A 15,923-nucleotide genomic window follows, 5' to 3' on the forward strand; every position below is an offset into this window, starting at 1 on the left:
ACATTTCTATGCATGACTTTTTGGGCTACACTTGCAGCAGACACTAATAGAAAAGGCATGCTGACACATTTAAACATTCCTACATGTGTTATGAATGAAGTCAAACCAGCAGATTGTGGGTGAGTTTAATCTGATGATAACCAGACCTAGGATCTAACAGCGAGAACAGTCTTGCTCCTGAAATTTCAGAGATCAATTTGTCAATTTTTGGAAGGCAAAATCTTTCGGGTAATATGTTGTGATTTACTTCTCTCAAATATATACAAATCTATGGGTACAATTACTCCCTCTTTTTGCATTCCTCTCAATTCCTACTCAACCTCTTTCCTTAAAGCTAAAAGTACAGTCCTCACCTTGGCTATTGTTGGTATTGTTCTACTCAATAATGTGATCGTCTGAACAAAGTTTTCTAAACACCCAACTTTATGTTTTAATACCTGTGGCACACATTCTCTTAGTTCTTCATCCTTTATGTCATGACGCAAACATAATTTCGGTGAATACTTGATGTTCAGCATTAGGGTCTAATTTAATTCTCAACTCAGCTTCACACCCCTATGACAACACATCTCCACCAAACTCGTAATAAACACTCATATTATCCCAATAGGCTTTTCTCCATAACAATGGGCCTTAACTTTCCACTCCTGTAACGTACAACATTTCAACTCAGTTTGCCAGGACTTTTTGCTGATTAGTGTGTAATCAGCAACACTGTCTACTAGCTTTAGTTTATGCACTCCATTAACTTTAATCATAGACCTTGGTTTAGCTACGTTTTCTCCTGTCACTGAATTTGCTATATATGGAACTTGGGCCGCATCATAAGTCTTCTCGTCATCACTTTCTCTGCCCATGTGTTTATTCAAACCCCTCTTTGGCATAACCATGACTACTCTGATTGTTACTTATCCTGGTATAGGGTAAACCAAAGAAAGGCCTACAAGTAAATGTCACTACTAGTGTCCTCATATAATTCTAGGGTGAGCTTTGAAACAAATAATAGATCTCCCCAATTTTGTCAATCTCTTACAAAACTAAAAGAAACTCAATGTTATTATACAATTAATAAAAACAAAAATATTCCACACGACACTTCAAAATAAAAATTGCTAAAAAAACCATACATCAAATTTTACATCAATTGGTATAAAACTGATACACAATTGTGTACTTTAACACATTGATTTACAAGTTGTTGTGACCTGGTTCCTCCCAGCATTGGTCACCTAGACTCTTATGTCAATCTATGTTTGTCTTAGCCCAATTTATATACGTTTCTGTCCTACATGGCTTGAATCTGCCAGACATTCATCAGGGGCTGAAAATGTGTGTATCTTGCAGTGGCTTGAGATGGACTCCACTGTTCTATCTCCCTTGTCTTTCTGAGGATCCCTGGGTGGTGTAGCTGAATCTAATACGTTCAATCACAATTAAACCCTATGTATCGCTGTAGCTGTCTTTCCTGTATGGATGACTATCATTTTATCTTCATTCCCTTCACCTAATACAATGTTTGGAGGTTTTCTTGTACTCAGGTGGAGTGAGCACTTTAGGGAGGTTTCTCGTCTGATGCTTTCATTAGTTTTATGAGTGCCTCTTCCCACCATTAGCAGCATGTCCTGTTTGGTGTGTGAGTACATATGACAGTTCACCATTAAGACAGTTGCCACCGCTCTAGCCTTGCGTCACAAGCCTGTTAGCCATGAAGAAATGGATAGTGGATTCAGGAATTTCCAGATCATGGCTATTCTTCGGATTAGGATTTTGGCTACGTTTTAGAGTTTGTACAAGTGCAGCCCGTTCCCTTTTCCGGGTCGGAGGCCCATCAGGAAACCACTTGGGTCAGTAGGTACTGACATTACCCCTGCTTCTTCTAACTTTCTGTGTGTCCCTTCCCAAAAGGGATATTGAGTGGGAACTCCCAGAACATATGCATCAGGTTTGTATTTGGTAAGTGACATCAGGGAAATTATGATGGGAGGCAGGTTGCATTTGTGACAGCCTTACTTGGGTCAACTATGTTCTATGAAGGAGGTTTTATTGAATCACTCTAAGTCTCTGGTTGCAAGACACCACCTTAGGGTAAATCTGTATAGTGTACCATTGCGTATCATCTAGAGTCCTCCCCAGGTCATCCTTCCATGCATGTTTGATGACCAGCTCCTCACGTGCCCCTCTCCTCACAATAGTACCTTACATTGTTGCTTTTACCTGTGAGCCCTCCCCTTTCTCAGAGAGTGCCACCAATATCATATCACATGTCGGTTGGTCTGGGAACCCACCCCAAGGCACGTAGCAACATTCCGTAGAGCCATATGAGATAAGAACTGGCCCGGTGGTATATTGTGAGTTTCTTGCAGATCCTTCAGGGAGAAAATGCTAACACAGTGGAACATGTCAAGCCATGTAGCCAGTCCCTTTGACACCCAACCCGTCCATAATTGGTGTGAAATCATTGATGGTAATCAAAGTCTGACTCCTAACGAGAGATCTAAGGAGTAAGGCGTTCCTAATTTCAGTTTGTCACAAGCATGTGACCAGATCCAGGTATCCAAAGATACTGTCTTGAGGGTTATCTCCCTATCAGGGGTCACCACAGTGATTCCTTTATGTCATAGGGGGTGATAACCAATCTCAAAGGTCTGGTCTCTTATGTTTCTTAATTGGATAGCCATTTCAATACATAGTGCAGCTGTGAGATTATATAGTAGAGTTCAAACTCTGGTAGGCACAATCCCTCCTCTTCCTTTTTTGAAATGGTCACCCTCCCCATCAAGGATAAGAGTAGTTTCTTCCGGAACTCAATGTAATTATCTAATCCCTGCAGAGCCTTGTGCACGTTGTTTATATATGTGTCAAATGGTTATGCATCTATCCCCAGATAGTTCAAATGTTCAGGGCACCATGTCAGTTGTAGTTCTGGGTCCAATGTTAGATTGCATCTGGCTTCACGACCGAGACAAACAAGGCAGGATTTGCTCCAGTTAATGTAGACCAAGAGATTCTCCCAAATTTCTCAAATATTTCCAAGATACGTGGGCGGGAGTGGTTTGGATTGCTCAGGTACAACAGTATGTCATCTACATACAGTGAGATCAAATGATTTTCTCCTTATACCTAGTTCAAAACACTTCAGCACTGCAAACTTCCAGCTCCAGCTGACTGCGTCAAACACCTTGGTCATGTCTAGAGACAGAATTGCGTCCTTAATGTTGTTTTCAAAGGTTTGCACTATGACATGTGTAGTCTGTGTAGATTATGTGTGTTGTCCCGACCTGGGATACAGCCTGCCTGATTCTCGTGAATCAGTTTTGGGAGCAGTGGTAGCAGCTGGTTGGCTATTAGGCTTTCCAACAGTTTTGTGTTCATATTTAAGATCAACAAAGGCCTAAAAGAGCTATGGTCTAAGGGGTCCTAAACCAGTTTCAAGATGGGGACTATTAAGGCGTCTCTCATCGTTCTATGTAGCTCTCCTGTGTCATAGGCATATGGTTCTAATATTTGATCATGAAATGTCTTTTAAGTGCCAAGGACGATTATACTCGTCCTTTTTACATAGACTTCAATAATAGCCTGGCACTTAAGGGGTTAAAATTCTGTCAGGAATCCATCAGATCCTAGTGTTTTTCCAGCTGACAATGTTTTCACTGTTGTCTGCAATTCCTTGTAACCTGACTGGTCTATTGATGATTTCCGCTTGTTCTAGTGTAAGCATTGAGAGATCTATTAGACTCAGTGTGCTGTCTATTTCCTCCAGAACAGACTGTTCCAGTAGACTGTACAGGCTGCTGAAGTAGGATTTAAATGTCATATTTATGCCTGGTTGTCGGTAGTATATCGCACGCTCGTCTGTGTATAGCGAGGCAATAGGTGTGTGAAGATTTTCAGATCCAAGCAGCCATGTTAGTAGTTTGACAGGTCTCTCGTGTGAGCCTCTTTGAGATGTACCGCCCTTTCATAGTTGCCCAACTTTCGCCATGTCTCATTGCTTTGCTATCTGAGGTCTCATAATTTACTTTCACTTTCTCCTGAAAGGCTCACCGAGCCCTCCGCTGTGGTGACCTGGTGTTCTAGTCGTTCTAGTCATGCCACAAAGACCTTGCATACTCCTAGCGTCGTGGAGATAGATGCTCCCCTGGTTGTAGCATTAAACGCCTCCCACAGGGTCAAGATATCAAGGGTTGACGGCCCATTATCTGCAAAGTAGTTAGCAATTGCCTCCCTCAGAGTAACGTGATAGACTCCATTAACCAACTCCATAGAATTAAACTTGCAGGCCTGAATGGGGGGTCTCAGGCTCTGTATTTGAAGCGTGACAATCATTGGAGAATGATCCGGAAGGGTTCTGCCCAAATAATAAGCATCAATGAAGAGATGCACATGTTCCCTGCCCATGATGAAGTGATCAATCCGGGTGTTTGTGTTATGTGGGTGGAAGTAGAAGGAATACGCTTGTGTGTCTGGGTGGATCAGTCTCCAAATATCTACTGAGTCTGGGAAAGTCATAATCTATTGCAGCGTCTCAATGGTAACCAAGGGATTTGCATCTGTAAGTGATGTCCTGTCTTTGTTGGGGTCAAAGATAGAATTGAAATCACCGCCTGAGACCTATATTGACTCCCTGTCAAGGTCAAATTTGCTGGTCAAGTGCATATAGAAAGGGGCTCTGTTGACATTGGGAGCTGTGACGAAGTGCAGGCTTCTGTCACTTCTCCCAATGGGTGATATTTTCCCTGAGAGGCTAGGGAGGTGAGCCTGCTACGCAATACCCTCCCCAGGGGCAGAGGTAAGCAGGACCTCAACAGGAGACACTCCCCCCTTGTAGACAAGGACTCCCGGTTCCATGAGGAACTCCCTAAATCACTCACTCACAACCCATCGCGCCTTGAAACACTTATGTATAGGCGTGTTATAAATGGCATTTCATATCATACATATCATATCCTATCATATCATCATTTACAGCTACAACACAAAGAAGCCAAGAAGAACAAGTTACTGTTTGCTATTGTGATATAACACCAGTAGTTCATTATGCAGAAACTTATGTTGCCAATACTGGGAAGAAGAAGTGTGATCTAGTGAAACAGAACAAACAAGTATCATAGAATGGTAATACTGAGAAGAAGAAGAGTGAACGAGCGAAACAGAAGTCTCAATGGAAAGTGAGAGAGGACTATATGGCTCTGCTGGGGAAGACCCAGCTACACACCATGAAAAGAGAAGGAGGAGCTCTATTCTCGAGGTAAGGCTGGCAGTTTCAAACAAGTGTTGTTGCAAAAGCTGAGAGAAGCCGAGAACTGAAGTGTGCAGACAGGGAAGACAGCTGATTTGTGACAGTGGCGCAAGAACAGCCAGAAGCCGAATAAACTGGGAAAAGGGAACCCCAATGAAGATGTCAAACAGTGAGTGGTGGTGTGACTGTGACGCGGTGGAGTGTCCAGTCCAGTAACAATGCCGAGACCACAGACTCACCCGCTTCACAAAACGTGTGCAGAGGGAGAGAGCGAGAAGGAGAGCAGGGCGAAGCCAACCTGACAACATGCAAAGAGTTTCCCATACAACAGCCGACCTGGTGATGCTAATCCCAAGGAAAGGAGGATACTGGTACAGCGGGAGACCTGGGAGGGATAATGAATATAAGGAGTATATGACTCATACTCATACCAGTAAGTGCGAAGAGTGAAATTCAAGTTACAATCCCAGGAGGGATAACACATCAAATGATTATATGAATCATACTTGTACCAGTAAGAGTGAGGAGTGGAATTCAAGTTATAATCCCAGTAGGGATAACAAATCTAATGATGGTATGAATCAAAGTCATACCAGTAAAATTGAACAGTAGAATTTGAGTGATAATCCCAGGAGGGATAAGGAATATAATAAGTATATGAATCATACTCGTCCCAGTAAAATTGTAGAGTGGAAGTCAAGTGATTCTTATTACTGGCACAATCATACTCGTCCCAGTAAGATTGAAGAGTGGAAGTCAGGTGACAATAATTACTGGCGCAATCATACTCGTCCTAGTAAGAATGAAGAGCGGAACCCAAATGACAATCATTATTGGAACCTCCCTACTCATCCCAGTAATAGAGAAGAGTGGAAGCAAAGTAAGAAACTTGTTGAAAGTGTTGTTTACTGGCTAAGGCAGGGAAGCAAGTGGACATTTAGTCAAGAAAGAGTAATACACATAGAAAACCAAGGAAGGGAGGGAAGGAACATCAGAAAGGAAAAGCATGGTATTTCTGAACTGGGTGAACTAGTGAAAATAGTGGCTAAGAACTACCAGATGATCAACTACTAAAGTGACTTTGCTGAGAAGCAGAACACAAGAAAAGGGAATCATTCTCCTGTGAATTAGTTCTTTTGTGAATAGTGGTAGGGACAGAGTAGATTAGATGGTACAGATTAGTAGGGACAGAGGGCAGTTCTTCCTTTTGGACTCAAGACGACTGATGTGCACCCTAATTAGTTTGTGTTCATTAAGGAAAACCCATAGTTTAGGGATAGCTAGGACTTTATTTTATTTGTTTTATAAATAAAAGCCCTTGAAATGGAAGACACTCGTCTCTGTCCTTCTTCCGATCTTCCAGAGAGCATACACATTGATTAGACAGAGCTTCATGTGTTCTAGATAGCTCTCAGCTATGATCAGCCTACCCTCCTTGTCCTTGTGTATGACCTCCACTCTGAACAGAATTGTGCTTGGCATCCAAAACAATACCCCTCTCGTGTAGGATGAGTAGACCAATTTCCAGCCATGCCTTCCCCACCTATGGCATAATCTAGACTGTTGTTTCTGTGTTAGGTGTGTCTCTTGGAGCATCACAATAGAGAATGTCTTTCTAGTGATTTATTGTGTAATCCGACAACTCTGTCTAGAACTTGTCACCTCTTTGCAATATGATATGATATGATAGGTTATTTATAACGCGCTTAATACCCAGAGGTTTCTAAGCGCGGATCCGGGGATCGAACCTGTATCCCTCTATGTCGTCTTGCTTCCAAGGCGAGCAAGTTGCCACTGAGATATCCTCCCGGGACAGACAAGATGTAGACAAGATGCGACAGGTCTCTTTATCAGGGGGAGTTTCTTCCTGAGAGCGCAACCCGTGAATGTATCAAACACAACACGAGGCCAGGAGCTCAGGAAAAAAGGCAGGAGGAAGAGCATGTGAGCTACAAGGGAGGAAAGAGATAGAGATATACTGTTAACATATAAATCTTTTGGAACCACTAACCTCCTTCGCCTCTTTGGTTCCCCTGCTACCTTTGATGTTTACCACAAAAGCTGTTGAACCTAAACCAGACTACAAGCCTGCTAACAGTTTTGAGTGTCCATAAGCCAAAAACATGGCTGGCTGTTGGAAGCCTATGGATGCAAAGAGTCAGGGGGAGCAGGGGACTACACCCGGGCGTCACGAGGATGCAAACTAAGTAAAAGGGAAAAGAAACTAATTTCTAAAACACAGAGCATCCATTAGGCAACAATGGAATGCAAACAAAGTCTCATAAAGTTCCAGAACACAGTATCCAGGGATAACCCAATAACAATCCAGTAAGGCAAAAGAAGAGACCAAAAAAAATGTAGTTGCAAAATCCAGCATGACCAAAACATGCAAGAATTCCAAAGAAGATCTTGAGACAAAACCGGAAAAGCACACTGAATCCAAGAATACGAGACCACAGCAACTCACCACAGGGTGAATTGTAGTTGAGGAGCAATGCACCGATGATAACTGCTTCTTTCATGGTTTGTGGGGCAATGCGGGAAAGCAGCGGTTCCAGGACACATTGTGTCACCATGCTCTGTATGCAGATGTGCAGGCCTCCAGGAATTGTATTTCTACTGGAGACCCTTTGGCGACCCATTGCAAAAGCCGCCATAGGAAATGCCGGTCCCATCGTGTAATGGGATGCCGACGGCCGATGCTGTCTGGAACATGAAGCCGAGACCTGATAAACTTGTAACAAAACCATTAAGGCCATGTACATACCATGCCACAACTGCGTCACTCTGTGTGTAACCTAAGACATGGTTATGTTGGTTGTGTGTGCTCCAGGATGTGACCTCCCGGTTTGCCTCGCCGCTCACGCATTTCCCAACCCCAAGAGAGTGAAGCAACTAAAGTATTAATTCAGGTGTAATCAATTGTTTGTGTAGAAAGTAGCAACATTATGTAACTTTTGGAATGGTAAACCAACTATTATAAAATGAAAACCAAATCTCAATAATTTAAGCTGTTAGAGTTGTGCATGTGCATGATCTCAAACCATAATACTGCACCAGTTCTCCTTAGGAAAGGAGATTGCACAGTGTGACTTCAGTGGGTTACTCTGTTTGTGTGTGTCGGGGTCGAGAGTCCTCTTAAATCAATCATGGAAAGGGAAGCACAAGCTTGTGCAGGTGCCTCACAGGGCACAATCGTCATGTTGATACCTATGGCGCAGTTTTTGTCACAGTATCATAAAGTCTGTGGCTACGTTTGTTACATCAATGATACCTTTTGGTCACTGGTGTGAGTAGGTAGCCATTGTGCAGCACAGTAAGTGTATGCCTAGTCAACGCTGTAATTTCAGTTGTTCCCTCAGGTGTTATCATTCTTTTCCTTCCGGGGTCTCGATACCGGTCTTAGCGGCATCCCATTCAGATCATCCAGGGATTACTTTGAGCTGTCATTGCCTTCTCGCGTCAGTTTGCTGGGGTTGTTAGAGTCAAGTCAAGTTTGTGCTACATTAGGTGTCTCAAAAAAGAGGGTAATCCCGTTATATATTCTTTTCAGCTTTGTGGAGAATATCAGCATATATCGTATCTGAAACTGTCTCAATGTGGTCTTCACAGGTTTAAAGGAGCATCTCATTCTCTGTACCATTATGGTGTAGTCTGGATAAAATGTGAGGGGTCTGCCACCTTTTTATCTTGCTACCTTGTCTTTAAAATGTAAGTATCACTTCTCTATCTTTGTAGTTCAACACCTTGGCGATGAGTGAGTGTGGTGGCACCCATGACGGGGGCCCCTTCATCAATGCCCTTTGTACATGCTCAATCGGAAATCCTTGAGATAGTATGCCCGGACCCACCTCCTGTAGCAGGAGCTTCTCCACTTATTCTGTCGGGTCCTGACTCTCCATTTTCTCCAGTAGAATGATGATTCTTATGTTATTCCTTTAAGCTCAGCTCTCTGCATCTTCTGTTCGCGTTTCAAGGATACGTGTGTGTTCCTGATGGCTGGATACTTGTTTATGGAAGGTGGTTACTTCCTGTTGCGTTTCTTCCAGTTTACCTTCTGTGGTACCCACTCTGTCTGCTAGAATTCGCAGATCTTGTCACAGAAGTAATACATCCACCTTAACTTCATCCATCATGTTTTCTAGTGAGGAGCACAGTGCCGTTATTGCCAGGAGCAAGTGACTGTTTTCGGCATCATTGGCTTCCCCATTGCTCTGTCTTTGCATGTCTGTTGGCCGCTGTGCCAACTTCTGCACATAATTGTCCATTTTAGTTTGTTTGGATCTCAGTGCAGGGCCAGCGCTAGGCATTTGCACATCCAGGGTGGAGATGCACCCCCAGCTAGCTATCGTGCGGGATGTATTGCTGCTAGCCCGCAGGCGAGTGGAAGTCTTTTCAAAGTGCAATGGAGAATCAAGTCTCTAGGAGTTTTCTCCAGGTACAATTGTATTTAGGGTTGTGAGTGCAGCTAAGCCGAGCTACTTTAGTTGAATCGGCTCATTTGCTTCAAAGTAAATACAGTAACAAGGTCCATCTGCCAGCTGGGAGTGCAGACCCCTATGATGACATCAGCATTTCCACCCAGGTTATGGAGCAACAGCCAGCCATGTATATGCGTACATGTGCTGAGGTGGCTAAGTGGCTGTGATTTGGGGTCTGCATGCGCTGTGGGCATTCATATGAAGCCTTGCATCCAGAGTCTGTAGGGGTTACACCATGGGCCTCTGCTGTCATTCCACGGTGCAGTGCACTGAACCAGCAGCTCTCAGACATCTCCCAGTGCATCTATTGTGATGGGGTCCAACAAAGGATCAGCACTGCCATGTGCACCCATGACAAGTGGGAGTCTCCTGCTACAGTGATTCACGTCAATGAGATTGGTCTGCCAGGCACCTGCGGGGTTACGTTTGTGGATTATGTGCGAGCCCCTTTGTCTCAGTGACGGTCCCATTCCTCACCTGTCTCATCTGATGAGGGTGGCAACGGTTCGACTTCACATCCAGCAGCAATGCTCGGTCTAGGGTTCATTCACAAGGAGAGGCCCATGCGGCCCACTCTCTCTGGCAGCGGGAGCATCCATGGATCAGCTACTCCCAGTTTGCCTTGCCACTCAGGAACTCCGATTCAAGATGGCAGCCACAGCTTCGATTCAACAGTGATCACCCCTCCCCCCCCAGGGCCAGTGAGGGTGGGTAATGAGTAGTGGTGTCTTGGTTAAAGGATCAGAAAACCTTGGTACTGCAATTATGTCAATGTATATGCCTGTATCAAGGATCTGGAAGGAGTAAGGAATGTATGGCCGGCAACTCATAAACAGCTGAAGAGATTCACATCTTCCCGACTCAGCCGCCGGCCATCCCCCCTATATTCTCTATCTATTCTAACATTTTATGTTCTATGACTGTGATGACTTGCACGCTACAACAACTCACTAAGCTGCTTTCTGCAAATGGGAAATGCATGAACAGATACATGTGCGGCACAGAGACTTCCTGTCCTGCACCAACAAAATGGTTGCATTAAAATTAACAAATTAACAAGGGCGGTCCTGGGGGTCCCTCTGCCAGACATTAGTCCTGGTTATGAGAGACTTGCCCAGAGTCTTTAGCTCACTATCTTTTACAGAGAAGAAATATCCCACACATATCAGTCTTTGTCCTGCCCTGGGGCAGTCCAGCACCGAAATGCTAGGCAATTCTCCTCTGAACAAGAGTACCAACAGTAACCCCAGACACGTGTTTCGGTCTGGTTGGACCTTATCAGTAGGGTGGAGCTGTGCCTCTCTAAGAATAGTGAGCAAGCGGTCCACGTCTGGATTCCCCTAGTAACATAGGGTGAGACCCAAAGTTACTTAAATATGCAAATTAACAAGGGGGGTCCTGGGAGTCCCTCTACCGGACATTAGTCCTGGTTACGAGAGACTTACCCAGAGTCTTTAGCTCACTATCTTTCACAGAGAAGAAATATCCCACACATATCAGTCTTTGTCCTGCCCTGGGGCAGTCCAGCACCGAAATGCTAGGCAATTCTCCTCTGAACAAGAGTACCAACAGCAACCCAGACACGTGTTTCGGTCTGGTTGGACCTCATCAGTAGGCTGGAGCTGTGCCGTTCTAAAAAGACTCTGGGTAAGTCTCTCGTAACCAGGACTAATGTCTGGCAGAGGAACTCCCAGGACCCACTTGTTAATTTCCATTCAAATTAATCCATGGCTTAATTCCATACAAGACACATATCACTGACAGTTACCAGCACAGCAACCTTAAAGAGGGGCATGCCTACATAAACATGATAATTCAAAACATTACTCAATTTGTACACACCATTATTTCTCGTAAAGCATGCACATGGTTCTTGATAGAGTTACATTACAGGTCCAGAGAGAGAGAGAGAGTGTGTGTATGTGTGCATGTGTGCATGTGTGTTTGTAAACAGCATTCCCATGCATCTAATCTCTTTTCGAAAAAGGCACTGAATGCAAAGTGCATGCATCAAGACACCCCCCTAAACGCAATCATATGTAAAGCCCTGCAGTCCATCCATCATGACTGTTTCGTACAAACCTCCACTAATAGTGTGTCTCCACTCAGAAGAGTATTAGGAACAACAGAGTTCCGGTTACAGCAGTCAACTGAGCAGAACGATCCTTCCAGTAAGACACACACCTATACACACATACTTTACAGACACACACACATAATGCCACAACAAATCAATGGCACAAGAGGGTAGACATCATGAAGCGTCATCTGTGTAGTGCTCACTGTGTACAAAATGTTGGTAAACAAACAGTGAGAAAAACATATAAAAAATGTCACTTTGGGCCTAGCTGCCCAGCAATATTATTGCAAAGCTTCAATAAAATGACTGAGGGAACATTCTGGTGTTCTGTTGTACGTTGGTGAGGACACAGAAGTACACAGAATAAAAATGATAACAAAATAAGATTAAAAGCATAACCATAAAGAATTGATGAAAACACATCTTAAATTACGATAATAATGTACTATTCTCAATTCAAGATCCGAACAAATTAACATCACTAAGAACATTGAAACAAAATGCACTCTGTGTTACCAAAGTAGAACATGTTAATATTGTTGATTGTCTTTCCATAGTGTGTAGTAAGTTGTACTAAATCACTTTTATATGAGACTGGTTTATGTTTGCAATATTTTCATAGTCCATCCAATCTACACCTATTCAATTCCAAAACACGTAATCAAGTATTGTTTACAAACCTAATGAAACAGCAAAAAATGATGCCTTTAAATTGAGGAATAGTGTCATTACAGCCCTTGGGGTGGTTGTAAAAGATGCAATCAGCCTCTTAGCTATGGGCCTAGTGTGAAGCACAGGGCCCATAATGAGGATACGCCTCAGATATTTCTTGAAACATCATTACAAAATGGCCATGAAGCCCTCGTTTTCACAGTATTGAGTAGGTATGTCAGAGAGCGACAGGGTTGACAAGCATCAGTCGAATAAGAGAGATGTACCTTAGTGTGAGTATTCTCATTGTGGAATGTTTGCCAAGGGAGACACTGAGCATTCATAATGAGCTTAGGGACAAAAGCAGCAGCAGACCCTTTAACGATGTATAAGGCCCTCTTACAGCCCTTTGTTTAAAATGGGCCACAAAAATTAAATTTTTCTAATTTGGTGAAAATGATCTCGGGATCATCTGTACCAGCTAGTTGAAAACGTAATCAAATGCAAGATGGCAGTCATGGAAAAAAGGAAAGGGAACTAACAATGTTTTCTCTCTGTCTGTTAAGAAACAAAGGGGTTTGGTGAAGCAGATGAGACTTAGCCGGTGTTGCAGCACTTTGAGGCGGGTCAACTCAAAGGTAACTGAACCTTCAGTAGACTCGGTGAAGGCAGGCAGTGGGAGAAGCAATTTTGACTAGCCAGGAGACTGCTCAGAATGCTGGCTTGCCCTGGGTGAAGGTAGGCAGTGGAGAGAAAGTGGGGGAAGCAGATTTATCCAGCTGAGAGAATGCTGAAACTGCTTATACATGCCGGAAGTTACAGCCACAAACCAAACATTCCCATTGGCTGTTGAAACATACGTTAAATAGTATCTGATGAAGAAAAGATTTTTGGTCATTATATATATATATATATTCTGCCATACTGCAAGTGAAGTACATGCTGTTGGATTCAAATAAGCAAAGGAAAAGGAAGAGACACTAGAAGGGGGACCCACATTGTATTTCTTTAAATTAGCAAAACGAATTGTGCAACCTGGGCATGATCTTTCAGTGTACTTACAACAAATACAGGGCTGTTAAAATGGCCAGACTGATATGTGACCAGGTTGGAAGCTTAATATCAAGTCACTCCTACACAATATACTGGGTTGGAGTGAGTAGGTAAATCCTCGACTACCACTCCAGTCATTTCATTTATCACACATGTACTTCTACTGCAACAGTCGATGGGACTGTATGCATTTTCGTAAACCCCAAAGTGTAGTGTCATCAAGTAGAGACGCTGAATTAAATGAATACAAAAATAAATAATGTAGGATTTACTCCCGTTGAAAGTACATATTTTAGGTGTGGAAGGTTGGACATTTTTTGTTAGTCTGTTATGAGTCCGGGGTCATTCCGAGTCGGGGGGTAAGGGTTAACGGTCACCGTTAACGAGACCGGTGCCGTTAAACCCTTACCGCCCTACTCCGAGTTCCCTTTGCGGGTTGGTACTTAACGCCTGCTTTTTGCAGGCGTTAAAAAACCAACCCGCAAAGGGACCTAGGAGCTAATTACGGCACCGTAATTTACGGTGCCGTAATTAGCGCCTTCCCCATTCCTATTGAGCCCTATGGGGCAAAAATGGGAATGGGGAAGGGCCCTTGGTGAATGGGGAATTACCGACCCCGCCAACCTTGGAATGAGGCGGTAATTCCGCCATTCACCATGGCGGAGTCGGAAAGATAACGGTGTCAACCAAGGCGCTAATAGCGCCTTGGTTAACGCCAGGGTCGGAATGAGGCCCATATGTCAGCAGTGACAAAAAAGCAATAATTCATAAAATAGCTGGAATTATAATGCAAAGATGTCCTCCCATTTCATGTAAGATTTACGTTATAGATTTTAGTTTTAAATCAAAGGAGGATATGCATTTAAGAGAAAATCATTTGAAAATAAATACCAGGTGATGTATCGTGCAAATTATGACTTCACCCATTAAAGTATACAAATAGTGCTTCAATTCAATGTATGAACTTGTGCATGGCATAAAGGGTCACAATGTCAGTACCTGCTCATGGTCACTTATGATTTCCTCAATATTTCCACTTGGACACCGAACTGCATCTGGAGCATTCGCATGGGTTGCTCCACATTGTACCTTTTGAGGGGTCACATTCAATGGCATGGTACCTTCAGTCATTTCCAATGAGGCGTTCTCTTCCGACACAATACAAGATTTAACCAAGACCTCCTGCGCTGCAAAGTTCGTTGTCATCTGCTTTTTGGGGCTAAGTGGTTCCGGTGCACCAGGAGACTGTGGGGATGTAGTGCTGACGCATGGGAGGGAATCGATTTTCTCGTGATAACATATCAGATTGTTTTCACTCCCGGTGCTTGACTGTTGTGCACCCGTAGAACTGTGTTCATGGATTCTTTGGAGACTGATAGGGGAATTTTGAGTTTGTGGTTGATGTGTTCGAGACTCACAAAGAGAGGAATTATCTGTCACATCCTGACAGCCGTTGGAATTCAACAAGTCTGTCTGAGGCAACATATTTTCCCTGCTGACGTTTTTTAAATGGTAGTTATGTGAGCAAGTGCTTCTTCTGTCTAGAACACCTCCTTCGCACTGAGAAAATCTTTGTTGCTCTTTTGGCGGACACGATTTGCTCACATAAAGTTGGTCCTTATCGATGTTGCATGATCCTTTCATTGAATCGAAGTTGTTTCCAGTTTCTGGCATTTCCTCACATTTCTTGAGTCGATTTGCATCGTGCAAATGATTCGTTCTTTTCAAGCTGCAGTGGTATTTTTCATTCTGTCTCACCACACAGTCATTGCATTTCTTCTGGCATGAGTTAGACGCCAAGTCATTTGAAGCAGATGAGACACAGGCTTGGACATTGTCATTCGGCAGTAATGTCATTCCTTTACCCGCTTTACACTTTTTCCCCTTCCAAAGGTTTTCAGACACATCTAAATGAAAAACAAAAGTAAACATAAGGGAGTATGCACATTATGACATTGTATACCTATTTCTACTTTTTCAAAATATTTCACCATCTTTGCAAAATTAGGACAGCAAAACGAAGATGCTAATAAATGTCAAAATATTCTTAATTATAGTAACCATAAAGAAAAATATTGCATTCATGCTATGAAATTTAAAAAATCTCTCTTAGCATGCTCCAAACACAACACACCAAGCTTTAAATTGTTACTACTGCCAAGCATGACTTGCTCGCTTTATAATGTTGCCTCCATACCTCCCGTGCAATGCTCCTCTAGCTGCGGAACCATGGTTTGTCCATTCTGAATGCCCGTCTCACCCACCGGCGGGCTTTGCATTGAAAGACACCAGGCATGAGTCTATCTTCCTCCAGGATGTTCTCACTGGAGGTACTGTACCACTGAAGAGCCTAACCTAGCAATGAAGTGGCGATTGTATGCTAGCGTGGCAGAACTCCCTATATAACTATTACAACTCT

At 43.3% G+C, this 15,923-nt stretch overlaps 1 protein-coding gene across 1 annotated transcript in view; it reads right to left on the reverse strand.

The window, feature by feature from the left end:
- Positions 1-15,923, reverse strand: part of KNDC1 (kinase non-catalytic C-lobe domain containing 1) — an 895,433-nt gene that overhangs the window by 695,147 nt on the left and 184,363 nt on the right. The window contains exon 6 of the mRNA XM_069611402.1: positions 14,504-15,411. Within this exon, the coding sequence (XP_069467503.1) occupies positions 14,504-15,411 (908 nt within the window). The remainder of the gene's footprint in view (positions 1-14,503; positions 15,412-15,923) is intronic.

This window comes from Ambystoma mexicanum, chromosome 8, assembly GCF_040938575.1.
Source record: "Ambystoma mexicanum isolate Mex_15411 chromosome 8, UKY_AmexF1_1, whole genome shotgun sequence".
In the NCBI taxonomy this organism is placed as follows: domain Eukaryota; kingdom Metazoa; phylum Chordata; class Amphibia; order Caudata; family Ambystomatidae; genus Ambystoma; species Ambystoma mexicanum.